We start from the raw sequence: 18037 nt of genomic DNA, 5'->3' as shown, positions 1-18037 counted from the left end.
ATTATTACTTAATATTTACAAGATTATTTGGTATCCCAAAGGTTATGCACTTCAGAACACAAAAAAAAGGGCTGCAAAACTAGAACATTCTCCTATGTTTAAGAGTGGGGACAGGACTCAAGAAAATTAGTGTCCATTTCTGTTTTTGCCACAAACTTAATATGTGATGTTTGCAAAGATTTTTGTAACATTCACTATCAGGAAAATCTGAACCAGTGTTGCATGGGGAATCTGATTACTGCGTTATCTAATTTCTGCAGGTAATGTACTATACAGCAATGTATCATGTGTAGATATAAAACAGTATACAATGAGTGTATCTTTCTTCAAAATATAGTAAATCCAGGCATATTTGTATTCATAGCCTTTACTACTCCAAAATTAAATAGAATCAATTCTCATATTTAGGGCTTTAATTTCTAAATTGACCTGGAAATTTACATTAATCTCAAATATTTTTACACAAATAAAGGGCATTATAAGTAAAAGTTTATTTCTATTAAAAAGGTCAGTTCACATGTTCTCCAATTTATTATATAATAACAATAACAATTATAATTATGATACTAATAATTAAAAAAACCCTGAAACAGCAAATCAAATTTTTGAGTGTATAAACATTTATGGGAAAAGATGTTTGTCAGAAAACATGAGTGAAAAATCTTTACCTAAAATTACTGTCTGGAGAAAGATAAAATGAACTATTACAAATATTTTAGCAACATACATGTCTGTGTTGGATGTGCAAACAGTAAATAGTTTGACTACAGGTGACAACCAAAACCATAATGCATGAAGCTGAAGTGCCAGAATGTAATAACAACTGCTAACTACATGTTATGTAATAAGACATGAATGCAATAGTAACACAGCTAACTTCACAACTAAGACAGTTAAAAAAAAATATTTTAATTGTACATTTCCTCCACTTCTTATCATGAAGAAGTAACAGAATGCTGAATAAAAAAATATTAATCTGTTTTTAAATAAAAAAGACAATAAAAAAATCTATCAACTAAAAACTCTTATCAGAATTAATATAAACAACTGGAAGCAACACTTATGTTGCAGTTTTTTAACATTATTCTATCTGCAACAGAAATGCAGACCTTCACCCAAATAAAAGTAGACTGGACTTCCTTTCTCCAAAATAGGCTTTTCTGAATTCAGCAGTAACAACTTCAGATTCTCATTGCAGATAAAGACGCATCCTACCTGGCCTGTTGCCACATAGTCCTTTAATGGATGAATAGCAAGGCAAAGAATGTCATCATCATGACCTAGATAAAAGTGCTGTGTGTTCTGCTGTCGATTGTACACCACTCCAACGGCTGCAACATGGTATACAATTTCACCCGTCTGAGTGTAAAATAAATTGCTTCGACAGTCGTAACCTCTGTAACTAATTAAAGAAAAAAAGTTTGTTCATCAAGGTCATAACCATATACACTGAAACTTTGAGAAAATTATGCAAGATGCATTTTGCACATGTAAAAACTCAGATTACTTACCACTTACTGTTTTGGTGTTTTAAGATTATTAACACTTTTTTTTTTTCCCAAAGGAACACCAATTTATCAATTTCGTTTACTATTCAGACATCAGTACTACTGGAATTAGTTTGAAAGTGGCTGCTATTTAAAAGTTACTCTCCACAACTAGTTTAGAAGAGGAAGTAATAGCTAGTAATTTTTCCAGACCACATGGAGAACTCAGGCATGCAACATGTAATTAAATGAAATAGTCAAAACTAATACTTTGGACCTTTTCTATCTCTTACTGCTCAAAAATCAGGCAGCAAAAGTTTCCACAAGAATGCAGACAACAGATAGCATAAAACTGAAAGTTTCTGGAAACTTGCTAGCACAAAACAAATGCATAAATTTTCTTCCAGATGAATTTATTTTTTAAAAGAAAATCTGTCTCCTTTCTGATACAGCAAATGGCATGAGTAGGCCAATTCCCTACTTAGGTCTCTATGCACCATCACAGCATACACATTTCTTCCAAGATGTGTTTAAGATGCAGTACTCCATATAAAACAAAGATGCATTTTCAAAAAGGCTAGGGTTCTGCTTTCAGAAGATATTTAAGAGGCTCAGAAACCTAAAAAAAAAATTTAACAATGTTTTTTTTAACATTAAACAAACAAGCAAGTTTTTAATTAGTGCTTTTAATAATGTTATCCTTGGCATTCAATTGAGATATTTTAAAATGCATAAACTCAATTCATTCCTTCCTTTCTTCTGATACAAAAAATACTCCATGTACTCCTGACACATTCTCTTTCTATGCTATTAATTCCCCAGCTAACCTCTTTCTGTTCCTTCTTCTGTTCTTACAGATCTTCATTAAACCAACTTTTACATTATTTTACAAAGGTGCAGGAAAAATCTGGTTACATTTCCAAATATATAGTTTAATCTACAGGAAGGGAACGACACTCGAACATGTTTGAATTGGCCATGAATTATCTTTATTTAGGGATCATAAGGCTCTACCTCAGTATTTTTGCACCCAACTTCTAATTGAACTAGTCATGAAAAAGCCCTGAAGATGATCAGCAAGTCATTCTTGGCAAACAAGTAACTGAACTTTCACCATCAGCAACTGCAGACTAACAGAAATCTCTAATGTCTATGTTATACTTCTCATTATATTACTTTCTTTGCTTAATTAAAAGCCTGTCTCATCAGAACAAGTTACATTACTATTAAGAAGACAAATGCAGGATCTTTTTGCAACAGTGCAGATCTTTAAACAATCACGTAAGACAAAGATGGATCTGTACATATACCAGTAAGTGTCATCCCCAAAATGAATGGGATAGTATTAAGAAAACTACTGCATACGAGACACTGAAAAGGTTTAAATGACACAGAAATTATGCAGTTCTGGTAGAAAAGTCTTTCATAAAGTTATATATAGCTTTCCTTGCATACACGGTTCAACCATATGCATTGGTCAAATAATGAATCTTTAAGGCAGTTGACCAGCTTTAGCTTAACGAATACTATTCTGAAAACTCCAGCCATGGATCCACGTTCACAAATACTAGTCCTACGCATTACTGGAAGACACCATAGCACATACCTGGAGCAGGTCTGAACACACTGTGTTTCTGTTGGCTCACCTACACTACACTCAATGGTACTTACGTCAAATCGTATGTGATTAAGAGAAAAATTGCTAAAATAATCTCACAGAGTTTTTAAACGGACCAGCAGATGGTCTAGCTCCATTCCTCCCCAGATGCAGAACGCTGCATGTACCCTTTCTGACGTTCATGAGATTCCTCCCTGCCCAGTTCTCTAGCCTGTCCAGGTCCCTCTTGATGGCAGCACAGCCAACGGGTATACCAGCCACTCCTCCCAATTTTGTATTGTCTGTAATTCTGTGAAGTTCAAAGCTGGGTCTCATTAAATGACAAATAAGCCAAGTGAACTTCTTAAACCAGTAAAAATCCTGATAGCATAGAAAGAAAAGCTTTTAAATAACTCTACCTCCATCCCATGGTTTAGATTGGTACTTACAGGTACGTTTTTAACTTCAGGTTTGGTCCCAGTCCAGCAACTTTTCAGTGTCTCCTGAGTTACTGCCCCTCCAAGGTCTCTAGACCTAAAGCCTCTCCTTCCATTACATATGAGGCTCAGCCGTATGTCTGTTCCCTGCTTTTCTCAAAGGGACCAACAATTCAGATTTACATTACAGGTGCAGACTCTTCAGTCATGCTTCACTCTCCTTCCACCTGTCTCCATCATTAACAACTTCCCCCAGCTGCAACATGCGCAGATGTTCTGAAGATGATTTATCCCTGACCCAAAGTGCTGCCTGCTTGCCCTGCCTGGCCACACCCTTCTTTGATGTCCAGCTACCAGTTTTTAAAGGGACATAATACACAATGACCTACCTTTTTACAAGCTTAGCAGTCACTTATAAAAGTAAGAAGTATTAAGACAACGATCCTTCTACCTGCAACCCAGAAATTCAGAATTTTCCCAGGTCTTGTCAGGACAATTGCCTATATACCCTAAATTAAGCATAGTGAATCTGATGCCTTATATCACAGGACTACTCCAAACATCCAAAACCTATCTAGGATGCAGGAGAATAGTTATTATTACTCATCTCCGTAACTTTTTATGATCAGAAGTTTGGATTTTAGTTCACTTGCCCCAGTTACATTAAAAAAAACCAGGTGTACAATCAATTGTTCACAATTAAAATAAAATATATTTTGCCAAAATTTCAAGCAATGCAAACAAAGACATTTTGTAACACAGTTAAACATATCTGGTCTTTCCCACACGCCAGTGTACTAACTCCCTGACTACACAGGTACTTTTCACCAGGAATAAAGCGATGGGCTTAAACAGTCCAAGCAGAGATGAAAAGCAGCATGTTTCAGTGTAGAATATAATTCCCTGAGAATATGCTATACAGTTCCAAAATACTTACATCTCCATATTATTAAACCAATTTAGAACTGAGAATATTAGCTAATCTCAGAAAAAGCACAAATAGAAACAAATTCTTTGCATCAGAAAATAAACCACAGAAGTAATTTACAAGGCATCTTGATTAACAACTAGAAACTGAATAATAATGAAAGCAAGCTCTACATCATAGTTACTGGATAACATATAGCAAGGGACAATAGACAGAACATTGCACTCTGCAGTAGATGATGTTTTCAAGCCATCTTCAGCAACAGCTAACCAAACCATCAATCCAGGACTGACCCAAGTTAATATGACAGTAACTTTTAGAACAGATAGCTACCTCAGTTCTAGGTAGGAAAAAAATTTTGCTATTACCAAGGTCATGAAGAGCAGGGACTGGATTTAGTTTGAGATTAAGACACATAAAAATTAGGTTTTCACATATGTGTTAGCCATATTAACACTTATATTTTAATCAACAGGATTCTAATCAATACAGTCAATGCTACTCAGCTGACCAACCAGTCAGCATTTAATTTTACTTCAGCCAAATCACTCCTTATGCTCTACTGACTGGGTCTCTACTGACTGTGACGGAAGTTCAGATATATACATAAAACCATCTACTTTTAGGCACACAATTGTAAATTCTCTAACCTGAAGCTGGATTCTACCCACAACTGCAAGTTACATATCTATCACCAACTACGGGGCAACTTCACAAGTAGTTTCCTCTCTGGGACAAGACTCAATGTCCATAGTTTGTCTGATGCTGAAAGTGTTTCAAAATTTGCTTGTAATTCCACAAAGGGAAATTTCTGAACATAGTGCAACCCTCCCCCAAAAATCTCCAGAAGAATCAAGTGTCATAATAAACACAGTTGAGGTCAGACTCTTTAGCACAAAGGCAGAGATATTTTTTTTTTAATACTTTTGCACGGCAATAGTGTTTTCTCAACAGGACTCTCTCACAGCCTACTCCTTTCAGATGCTATTTGTACCCGTCTGGTAGGAATCCATGCAAGGTGTCGTAAGACTCTCATTTATGAGCATGAGAAATCCCATGTCACCTTGAAACCATAACCAAATTTCTTCTAATGATAAGGTCTGTTCAATGAGTATCCTGAAACTCAAACTAGACTTTGCTTAAATCCTTTGAATATAAAAAAAAAAAAATATCATTCTTGTGAGATCAGCAGCATTTCTTTGAAAGAATATAGGACATAAGTATTATAGTTGCATCCTTATTCCTTGTCAGCAAACAGGAAGTATTAAAAGCATTCAGTCTGAGAGAGGGGTTCCTCTGAATATCTCAAAAGATGTATCCTTTTTATGTTTCTGAACCACCGCCAGTGTCAAAGGCATGGCAGAAATAAAATACAGGAAGAGTCAAAAAGAGGCCAAACTAGTACACAACTTCAGTAACATATTTCTGATCATGACTGCATCGGAACTCTTAGAGATGAAGATAAACCTGTTAACAGAAGTTGCTTTCTCATCCATATTGGTCAGTGGCTGGCTCACATACATTATTGTTTTTATCCCCTTCCAAAAGAGGAAGTAACTAGAGGTTTAAAAGATTTATTACAGGATATGAAGAGATTTTTAAAAGTTCATCTTTCAAAGCAGTTGACAAATTCAAAACACAAACCCATTGTGCTCAAAAACAAAGAAAGGAAAACGAGCTTCCTATTCCCCTAGTTCAAAAAAACACCACTTTTTACACTTTCAAGGAACATCCAAGACATTTCCATGGCAGCTAAAGAAAGATGAAGCAAAGCAGACTTCCTGAATCAGAGAATATGCCTATTACTCACTTGGATGTGGGTCACTTTAAAGTTAACAGCCTGGACATTGAGAAAAATCTGTTGTTCAGCATGGATTCTTCATTAGTTTCCTTGATGCCCATTGGGTAACCAGACAGAACTCAACTGGACATTCTACTTCTGGTCATTCCTGGATATTCTGGTCAAGCTTCACTTCTGTTGTGAAGGAAATAACAATAATCCCAAAGATCCAGGGCCCTTGCTTGTGCTACATCTTCAGGATCATTTGGTTGATTCTTAAACCAAATTTTAATGACTATATATAGCTTCTGCCTTAATACATTTCCTACATAGATGTAAAATCTTCCAATTAGAGTCTGTAGTGTCAAAAATAGAAATAAAAAACAACTCTGTACCAAGCTTCCCAGTTGTCATTATTTCCAAAGCTATTCTTCAGACTCCATGTCTTCTACAGACAAAATTGCTGAGTTGAATGATTAACTATTTGTAGCCAATTAATTTATTAAGCATTCCATGAGGAGCCCTTCTAAAATTCTTTCAGTGTCATTATAAAGATAGATGGTATCAGTAACTTATCTGTGCACTTAGTTATCTCTAAAGAGAAGCGGTATTTCCACAAAGAGGCATCTTTTGAAAGGAATGCACAGTATTTCCTGACTTCCAATGCCTTAATTTAATAAAGGCTTCAGTTTCGCTTTGTATCAAGGGAATTTATATTTCTGATCATTATTCTAACGTAGTAACATCTACTGCCAGTTCGCTTTAAAACACCACATCTTTCTCCTGATGAAAAAGTCTTCACTTATGAAGAGTTATTGGAGACTACCAATCCTAAAGACGAAATCATAAGATTTCAAGGATGCATGTGAAAGTTATTTTGTTACTCAAATTAGCACCAAAAAGAGAATAAAACTGAATTTTAACACACGTAGAAGACCTATTAAGAATTAAATTTCATTCCTAAACTAACAGAGGAATGTGTAAATTGTTTTAGATTATGTACAAACAGTTTATACCTTTTTTTTAAATAAAACATTGATAGAAACACCACTTAATACAGAACCCAGTCATCTTCAACTACACCAAGTTTCTGTCACGGCTTCTAAAGTAATACACCAAAGAGAACTATTACTTTCCAGATACTGAAAAATATAGGCGATAGTCAAATAAAATATTTCGTCACTTCTATTTAAATAATAAGTATCAGCTAAATTTTCAGTGCAAATTCACTTCAGAATTAATGTTCAGAATTAGTCTAGCTTGGCATCAAAGCTTTCTATTTATTTAGTGTAAATTTATCCTTACAGAAATAAATAAAACCAGTCAATCACAAAGTAACTGACCTGAAAGTCTTTAATCAGATTATTAAATTATAAACATCAATCTACAAAACACAAACAGTCTGCTTGTATATTTTAAAGAATCCTAGTTTTCATACCCATGAACAAAATGTAATCTTATACTGTTCCCTGGAGCTCGCTCTCGTCTCTTAGAAGCTGCAGTTTTTCTTTTTTCTTTGCATTGCTCTTTAAGTTGAGGTAGATCTTCTTTGTAAACCTTTAAGAAAGAGCACACTTAGAAATTAAAAGATTCATAAGAAATGAATGTTTCTGAGAATTCAATCACAGTTACCACCCACAAAAATGTACTACTGACATCACTGGAAAAAAACCTCCAGTAACTGTAGCTCGTTAATGTGTAGTCTAACTTGCTTTTAAACTACACCCAAAACTCAATAGAACATGCAAGGAACACTTGTAATTAATTTTTTTTTTCTCTACTGAATCTTAGTATTTTGAATGCATCAGATAAAAAGAAACCTAAAGATTTTGGTCAGTTTCTGCTCAGCTCTCAGTCTCATTTTTAAGATTTCAATAGTCTTCATAAAAGACCAACCTAAAGCATGGGAAGCTTTCCAGCTGCCATTAAAACTAAAATACTGACCTGTCGACGATAGGTGATCTGTGTCTCTTGTTCAATTTCAGAGTCCAGCTCTGGAACATCAGACTGATCTGAATCTGATTCATCACTATTAGAATCAACTAGACTCTCTGCCACCAAGAAGAGAGAAATAGAAAATGAGGCAACCTAATTACGAACCAGAAAGTGTTTAAAGTAACTACATAATGTTTCTGATTTGACAATCAATGCCTATATTAACTGCAACATAAACTGCTAATAATTGAGAGGCTGACAGGATCAAGTCTGGTGATACAGTAGAAATAATCCAACTTGTAAGTATGGTAATTTTGTTTGTTTGGTTTTGGGAGCAAGTTAGTTTTCAGACATTAAAATTATTTCATCAACATTAGTGTTAGAAGGAAAGTAAGAAAGAAGAGAATGAAGCAATGAGTATAAAGCAGAAACTAAGACTTGCAAAAAAACAAACAAGATAACTAAAAGGCTCTGAAGAGAAGCTTATGGTTAGGAGTGCCCACTGATGGAAGTAGTAATTCTTCAGATATATTAGGAAAAAAAAATCATATATAGGAAGGAAGTGGTAAAATTCTCAGTGACTACGGAGAAAAGAGTAGTCATTTAATGTTTCTGGTTTACATCTAGGGAAAGCCAGATAACGTTGTAGCACAGAGTTTCATTTCAACAGAAACTGAAAAGAATGTTCTGGCTGATAAATGATAACGTATTTGGATCTTTCTGCAACCTTTGATTGAATGTTCCACATTTTTGATTAAGAAATCAGACATAAAACCAGTCTAGAACAAAAATGTTTTTTAAAAGATCTCAAAATGTAATTGCAAAGAGAGAACCACCACTCAGAAATGTTTCTAGAAACATGCAATAAAGAGCAATCTTTGGAGCTATACTACTTAACATTTTTATCAGTGACTTAGAGAAAACCAACATTGCTACCAACAAAGGTAGCAGATTATAAAGTCAGAATAGCCATTAACAGGACAATTATCACTGGTGTGGTGACAAAACAGATGTGCATTGCACATACTGTCCAATAGCCAGAAGCAAGGTTATATAGCCAGGAACAAGGAATCTAAAAAACACTTAATACATAGAAATTTTATCTTGGGAAGCAGTAGCTAATGAGAAATTTGGGTGATGGGAAATAATTAGCTGAAAATGAATTCATACTATGAAGGATTAAATCATGTAAAGGCTTTTTGATGCATCATCAAGGAGATCAAGAGAACTATTGCTACTTTCTGCATTCGGCACTGACAAGGCCAGCACTGAACCAGCATTCATTTCCTGATCAGCTGGGTCCACAATGATACATCTTCATTTGATCTCTTAAAGAGATCACTTAAAGAGTGAAACAGCCTATTTCATTGTAACTCTATACACTTATTTCCCCAAAGGACTGTCTAAATTCCTTCAGGAATTTCCAAGCAAGGCACATAGTTAATTGTTTGATTTTGGGAAACTCAGTTATGAGAATGATTGCTGTATTAGTTACTGGTGGAAACATGGTCTACATTTTTTTTCCAAATATTAAACATCTATAGTCTGCTTTAAAAAAAAATAATAATAATTACAATGTGGAAATTATCATCTAAATGCTTCAAAATTTTAATCAAATGAATATATAAATCTTTTTTTTTTTGCAGTGACATCTGAGCATTCAGTTGTTGACAATTTAGTAAAGGATGATATGTACAGAATTCATAAATTCATATCTATGACTCAAACTTTCACATTTTCTCTTTGCAAAGGGAACGCAGTGGTGAATTATTTTCACAATCTTGCTAGACTGAGCATACAGGGTACAGGCAAGTATTAGGCAATGTTATCAGGTACTTCAGGCAGCTGTGAAGTTTAAAGAATAATGATTTTGTGCAGATTGACAATTCTGAATATTTATTTCTACACTTGCACCCAAAAATTTTACTTCTCTTTTTAGCCTCTCCTCTCCCCATTCTTTTTTCTTTTTTTTTTTTAAATAAGTTACTTACCTTGGGGTGCTATATGAAGAGAATCCTTCAACTTCCGGTCAGGGACAAATTTCCACTGAAAGACAGAATGATCAGCTCCCCCAATGGAAACAACCCATTGGTGATCATGTGACCATCTGACATTTGTCACATGAGCAGAATGACCAAGATATTTTTTAAACTTTGCTCCTAGAACAAGAATAAAAATCTCTTTCAATATATGTGGAATAAATGTTTGAGAAGCACTTCAGGAAAACATATCAAGGAACCCTTATAAAAAGTAGCAGTTAAACTATGGAATTCTAATTACTAGTGATATTTTAATTAACAGCAGAAACTTTTTGCAGTATTGACAAATTATAATCTGTCTTTAAGATACATTTTTAAATTTGGATTCCAGGATATAATATCTTTAACAAGCCAAATACAAAGAGAGAAGACAGGATAGTGCTGTACGAGGTGTACTAAAGGAAGATTTTTTTAAATTGTATTGTACTTGAAGACCAAGGTGAAATACTTAAAGATATGTATCTCATAAAAGGGTAGATATTACATCATATCATTAAATACTCTCTCTCTCTCCAAAAAAAAAAAGATAACTATTTTACAAAACACAAGATATGTAAAACTTGTGGCTATGCTATTCAAAATGCAAATAAAATACTGTTACTATTACAATTGTCAATACACTAGCCTATTATTATTTTCCACCTTTGAGCTTGAGCTCAAACTAAACTTCTAAGAATAAATATTGGTCATTTATAGAATTCTCAAAAATGCATTTTCTAAAGCCTTTTTCTTGAATAACCAAAATTCAAAACTATATGTTTATAATTGAACTTAAAGGTACTACCTTTTCTTAGACATGGGTACCGAAAGAGCTTTACTATTCCATAATCATCTGCTGTAACCATAACTTGCCCAATAAAATTTGCATCCACAGAATTTATATCATTTATATCTGAATATTTGGGCCAGATTCCATTAACTTCTAGGCCAGAAACACAGGTCCATGATGCCCACTGAATGCCTTTCAATTCCTCCTTGTTTGTTACTTCTTTTCCACCTACAAACAAAAATAAAGAGCTATTTTTCAATATTCACTTAGGCAATGTTAAAGCACATAAATTTTTTTAAAATCCTCCAGAAATCAAATCCAAGTGAGACGCAAATAAAACCTGATTTTTAAAACTGTCCTGATCTACAATTCTCTATTATGACCAACAGTATCTTTAGTAAGGCTTCTCAAGACTACTTAATACTTTACAGCTTTTGTTATTTACCACTATCTGCTTGAGGTTGTGTTATTTTTAAATGTTTATCAAAAAATACACGTAGCCATTCTAAGATAAAGTTTGCAAAAATTCCTTTGCTGTACTATTCTAGAAACCTGGATTATTTAGAGTAAGAACTAAAGTATTAATTTAGATCTGGCCACTGTAAATTACTGAAAATATCAATTTTACGTATTTTATTATTTATGTAACATCAATTTTATGTATCTTGTTACATTATTTCACATCAGCTCTATCTGTAATAAGATAGTTGCAGTCGCACAAAGTTTCATGTAAGAGCTTAACGGTCAGACCAAAGGCCCTATGTCCTCAGAATGGCCAGAAGCAGAGTGCAGGAGCAACACAAGAACAACGCAAGCAAATGTAAAAGTTGGGAGTCAGATTGAGTGCGCAACTGAGCAGAACATTGCCAACAATTCACTTCTCAGTCTTCAGTGGTAACAAAGTTGAAGGCAACTGGGATGAGTTCCCGTTTTCTTATTGTTAATAGTATTATAACTAGTGGGAGGAGACAAGATGTAGCGGGGAGCAGCCTCAGGTACACTAAGGAGGTAAGTTTTCAACAGAGGGATAGGGCAAGAGAGAACTCAAGTGGACTGGAATAAACAGAGTAAAGAACAGATAGAGAAAAGGCAAAGCAAAATGGCAAATAAACCAGAAAGGAAGACTTAACCCCCCCCACACACACACTCAAGTAAGAGTTTATCTATGCTACACCCCTCCAAAAACTGGAAAAGAACTCAAGTGCCCTGTTTGAAGATTCTTCAGCTCTGATGAAATAACTGCACCCTTTGAGGCAGTTTACCTTCTAATTTCTTTTAATCACTAATCCATGTAAACGATGAATACTAATACTGGTTATATCAATGACTAAGCCCTACAGATCTTGTATTAGGCAACTGTCAGTTCCTTACTCGTTTATTGTGGAATTTCAAGTGTTACATGATTCCAATCACTATTTCAAAATATTTAGGAAATTCCTCTGACTTCACTGACTTTGCTAAACTTTTTTCATAAACACACAGCATTCACACTCCCACATTCTAATACATCAAGAAACTCCAGGCTGAAAGCTGCCTATGTAACTTCAAACCGCTCCTCCTGTGTGTATGTATTTGTTACAGTCTAATTAAATTCTCATTTACTATCTTTTCTTACATATCTTCTGTCTCATTCAGTGCACAAAATCAAACTTGTGCCTAGAATGAATTAGATGCTTCAGCAAAGAGAGTCACAAAAAGCTCCATGGAACTATGAATAACGTACAGTGCAAAGCATAAATATTGTGTAACAAATGAGAGGACAAGATGGTGGTGATGATGAGTCCATGTTTATAGTCACTACAAAAAAGCTGAGCGGAAAAAAATATAGAAAGATGTTACACAAGAGTAAGAGAGTATACACACGAAAGAAACAAGTCAAACGTTGTGAAAACACAGCCCTTGACATATTGTAATAAGCACTACTTAAATCCAAAGCTTTAAGATATACATACTATGTGCACATGTCCTCTGCAGAGGGAACTGTCTTGACGCAAACTGTTTCAAGACTATGGGACAGTTCAGTCAAGTTTTCAAGACAGTGTTGTCTTGAAAATATTTACAATAATTCAGTTGTCACAAACAACTGAAAACTATATATTAATATTATGTAATATACTAATTTTCTTTAATATTCCCCTGCCATAAAAGAGAAAAGGCACATTTGAACTTGCATTATCAATAGACTGTCCAGCTAAATTTCATTTGGTATTTTTATTCATTTTAAAGGTTGCATGATTTAATCATACATGTATCACAGCTTCAATATTTCTTTTGTTTCCAGTGAGTAATTCCTAACATTCTGGCAATCTTCTATCAGGTACTCGTATTTTCTTTACAGTTACCTAATCCCATTATAGTTCCAAATTCATTTGCCTTCCAATTGTTTCTATCTCTTACAACTTTCTCACTGTAAAAGCTCTTTTAAGGTAAATTCCTGTTTTGCTACAAACATAATTCTAAAAAACCAGATGACTCCTCCAAGACACAATATATAGATTTTTCCACACATTGTAAAAAACATACAGTCCAAGCAAATGATAATCCATTTAATATCCAAGCTCAATAAGTACAAAGCTATTAAGCTATTGCAAAATTGATTTTGAATGCAATATTCTTCTTTTTCTAAAAAAAGTGGGAGCAAAGATTTAGTTCTGAGAAATAAAAGAAATTATAAGCCAGCATTTCTACCACTAAAAGATGCATTATAAAGATGAGTAAACATATAAGGATAAGAATATTTGCCAGAAAATGCTGTACTTATTCAAATATAGCAAATATTTATAAGAACTTAGAAAAAAAAAATTCTCTATAACCCAGTGCTTTGAACCAGAATCTGTATTTGGCTGTTTTTACGAAACTATTATACATTCTTTCTGAATAAGTAACAAATATCATAAAGGCAACTCAGAATCTTACTTGGCATCCTGTAAAAAAGTCTCTTCCCATTGCCATCATTGGTCTGTAAGTATTTACTGTCCGAAGACCAGTCCATATGGGTGATGAAACTTAAAGATCCAATACATTCCCCAACTTTCTTGTATCGCTGAACAACACCATATATATCCACAGAACTGTCATTGGAACCAACAGCTAGGAAATTCCCATCTGGTGAATATTTCAGTTCATGAATAGCTTCTTTCCTGTCTTTGATATGAACAACCTCAGTCATATCTCTGCAGTATGAAAGAAAGCATGCCATAAGTATAGAAGAGCCTTATCATACTGTCAAGTTCCCAGTTTCAAAAAATGAACAACATTGTGAAATGATGAACTGAACTTTACTATCATATGTGCAAACATAATCCTGCTACTTTTACCATTGGATAATGCTTCATGGCCAAAAAAAGAGAAGGGAACAGTGACACAAGAAGGTGCTGCACCAGATGCAGAGAGAGTGAACAAAAGGAACTGTTCAAGTTGGGTCCACAAAAAAAAAAAAAAATCAGTTAGATTACTAGATCTTTATTCACTAAGGGAAAAAAACTTCACTAGCATCAGATACAAACCTTATTTTCCCTTTAAAACTGTGGGATCAAAGCAACAAGGCACCACTGGTTTTGCATGTGTCATGTGCTGACAAGCAGCATTCCAACACATGGAAACAATTTAAGAGGTAATGAAAATTTATCTCTTGATAATTCAAGAATAATTAATAAAGCTAAAACCTAAAGTAAAACACTTGCTAGAACACTGCCATTCTTTGCAAACAGACCAATATACTTTTTCAAATGTGTCGCTATGGAACAACATGAACACATGAAGTGCATACATTTAAAAAATCTGAGTACTCTCAAGATCACTAATTTAAAACAGAAATGTAAGTATCTCCTCATGTATGGTCACTACAGTGTCAATATACATACAATTTGTAGAAGTAATTAGATAACATGCTTGAAAGAGTTAATATATCTATTTTTCATTTTTGTAACATACCTGACTCGAAGCACAGTGAAAGAGCCATCCTTCATTCCAAGAGCAAGATGGATTCCATCGGTACTAACCGCAGCACAGCGGATCGGTTCCTCCATATTGCACCGAGCAATCAGAGCATGGTCTATTAAACTCCAAATTCTAAAATAAATTAATAATTACAAATGTAAGGAGTTGTTTGTAACTGTGTCATAGATAGCATGAAGCCTGCAATTTCTGCAGGATGCTGGATATGGTAGTGTGCTGTTTTAATATAACTTTCCACAAGGAAAAGCTAAGATCAAAGTGTGAATTTTGCATAAAGCAAAGAATATTCTTACATTTACATCAGCAAGAAAGTATCTAATAAGAAAATGCAAGGGAAGATTAATTCTGTTTGACTTTCTGAATATAAAAAGAATGATAACATATGACAATACATACTTTTAGATCATTCTGTGAAAATTTTACTATTTTGTTAATCATTTTAGCCAAGAACAACAATAAAGAACAATAAAAGACTTTGCTCAGTAAACATACCCTTTCCTATTAAGTCATTATTCATAACTCCTTACATATAAATGGACAATACTATAACATGTAAGTTCTTACTACAAGATACATTACATCTACCATTACAAGATATATCTGGAACTCTAGAGCATTACTTCAGTATTGATAATTCAACTACTGTTTTGCTTAACTATGTTATACTTAAGATACTTAACAAAAATGCCAACACATATAATTTCTATGAAAGAAGAGAAAAGGTGTTTTTGACAAAAAAAAAAAGATGAACTTGTAAAAAGGAGTAATCTACTGGGTTTTCTCAGAATATAGATTCTATTTACTATGCATGCATTAGTTTGAAGAAACACCCAAGGTAGAAGTTAATTCACAGCATGTGAAAAAGTGAATATGGTAACAGTAAAAACTGTAAGTTTTTATTACTATTTTTTTCATTGTCACCTGTGAATGCCTAACATAACTCCTGAAAAGGAAACACTTACAGGATACACGTGTATGAGTGCTTAATGTCAGGCTAAATTGAATTTTTTCAAATTTTGTACATTTCATTTTTATGAAATATACATTTCCACTGTATTTTATTACTGGAGAGCACTAATTTCAAGCATAACTTAACTGGTTCAGAAGCACTTCAATGTCACATTTTAATACCTTTAAAAAGTATACATTTCAATTATCTACAAAATGAGCTGCTTGTATGAAACTGTATGCTCCTAAACAAACAAACAAGATTTAACCTGACTGAACGATCATCACTTCCAGTCATTGCTAGCGGTTTTGTAGGATGGACAGCCAAAGCCCACAGTTCTCCTTCACAGTGCCCTTGCATTATCAGGAAAGGCTTATTACGCTCATGCACCACAATTTCAAAAATTTCACTATCTTGTGTCCCAACAAGTATATGGTCTCCTCTCCAGCAAACACTTCTTACAGACAGACCTGTAGAAGAGATTGTCAGAGAAATACACATCCTGAGAATTTGTGAAATAAAGGTAACGTAGCACATGACAAAACATAAAACCAAGAAAACGTCAAGAAGGATCCATATATCTTCTCTTATTCCTTCATTTACTCCTTTTATCTATTCCATATAACACATATTGCCCCTTGGAACATTAACTTTTCAAGCTCAATATCACAAAAATTCTAAAATAAAATGTGAGCCTTATTTTAATAAAAGCCATGTAGCCAATTCTTATGTTACAAGATCTCTGACAGAAAAAAATAATACTGACATTTGCATCTGAAATGACGCATTTAAGGTCTTTAAATTTCAACAAAGGTAGCAGACAATATAAATTACAGTTTCTGATCAAACCATGGACCTTAGTACTAGCTAGATAACCTAAATTATATAACTGACAGATGCACCAGTGGAGCATGCATTATATGTAAGACAGTTAAAGAGGCCAGTTCTGCCCAGCTTGTTTCTGAGATGCTCCTCCTAAAGTAAATCCTTGTAACGTCTTAATAGTACCTGGAATTATTTTTCCCACTGAATAGAAATTATAAATAAATGAAACAACATAAAAGGAGATGAAAAGGGTTACAAGATAGCCATCAAATGCACAAATAAAACTCCCTCCATATGAAACAGAACTAAAAGATATGCTTCAGGAGTGCACTCAGTGCACTTCGACTGCGGAATATTAGTCTACTGACCCAGACTAGAGCTAATGCCCCTCAAACACCTTTGAAAATGCATATATATTGTGCTACTCTAACCCTCCACACCAACTGTTTTGCTTTACAGATCTGTTCCTGTTGTGCTGTACTGGGAAATATAACCACCGTACCATTCAGCCCTATAATCTAGATATTATATGGCTATATTGTCTACAGTGATGAAAAATAAAGGAAGAAATAACAAGAATCTTTGATGAAGAACGATTAAGAGGTGGTTTACTAATTTCAAACTTCTTATGGTAGACAGCGATATTTTGAAAAAAAAAAACTTGACTACTTAGGAGATATATCTAGAGTCAACTAATTGCTCAGTGAGGCATTCACAGGAATACAGAACTTCAGTTCATGTTCACGGATAAAATTACCAAGTGGTGAAGTACAGAAGCAGCAGAAAATGCAATTAAGAAAACAAGTAGAAGGACAGGTCATAAAGGCAATCATCAAAAAGATACAATAAGAAAAAAAAAAAAGACTGAAGGGAAAAGATTCAGGAAATTGAATTTATTAAAGACAGGATTTTTTAAATCCTGTCATGGGCATTTGACAAGTCCCAAGGATGAGGATCGAATTCACATAAGTGATCAAGAAAAATCAAAAGAGTTCATGGCAAGAGTCTGTTCCACCAAAAGTAAAGGAGACAATCCGGAGTAGAGAACAAGTTTGAAAGAATGGAACAGGGAATGAAACATAGCTTTCAGCTACATGCCACAGAGCTAAGAAACAGCAGCTGAGTAAATTTAAATTTAAAAGAGAGTACTGCAGGGTGTTTAAAAGCATTCCATCTTGTTACCATATTTCACAATCTTGGTGGGAATACCAAGTCAATTACAGAATATAAAGATTTAACTTGTAATCAGTTACTTATTTACCCTGGATGTCTGATTGCCATCAGATATTCTAGCACATTGCCAAATTCTTGCCAAGACATTGGAAAATAACAAA

At 34.1% G+C, this 18037-nt stretch overlaps 1 protein-coding gene across 3 annotated transcripts in view; it reads right to left on the bottom strand.

The window, feature by feature from the left end:
• The window catches only part of EML5 (EMAP like 5), a 113439-nt gene that overhangs the window by 52612 nt on the left and 42790 nt on the right, over positions 1 to 18037 (bottom strand). For all 3 annotated transcript variants that reach the window (XM_086748363.1, XM_086748362.1, XM_086748361.1), the window contains exons 7-14: positions 16147 to 16348; positions 14906 to 15043; positions 13889 to 14145; positions 10988 to 11200; positions 10156 to 10323; positions 8174 to 8280; positions 7668 to 7786; positions 1216 to 1402 (exon numbers count right to left, since the gene is read on the bottom strand). In XM_086748363.1, the coding sequence (XP_086604489.1) occupies positions 1216 to 1402; positions 7668 to 7786; positions 8174 to 8280; positions 10156 to 10323; positions 10988 to 11200; positions 13889 to 14145; positions 14906 to 15043; positions 16147 to 16348 (1391 nt within the window). The remainder of the gene's footprint in view (positions 1 to 1215; positions 1403 to 7667; positions 7787 to 8173; positions 8281 to 10155; positions 10324 to 10987; positions 11201 to 13888; positions 14146 to 14905; positions 15044 to 16146; positions 16349 to 18037) is intronic.

This window comes from Chlamydotis macqueenii, chromosome 5 (assembly GCF_036417535.1).
Source record: "Chlamydotis macqueenii isolate bChlMac1 chromosome 5, bChlMac1.mat, whole genome shotgun sequence".
In the NCBI taxonomy this organism is placed as follows: Eukaryota; Metazoa; Chordata; class Aves; order Otidiformes; family Otididae; genus Chlamydotis; species Chlamydotis macqueenii.
The sequence above is the reverse complement of the archived record's forward strand: the minus strand, read 5'-3'. Positions and strand labels throughout refer to the sequence as shown.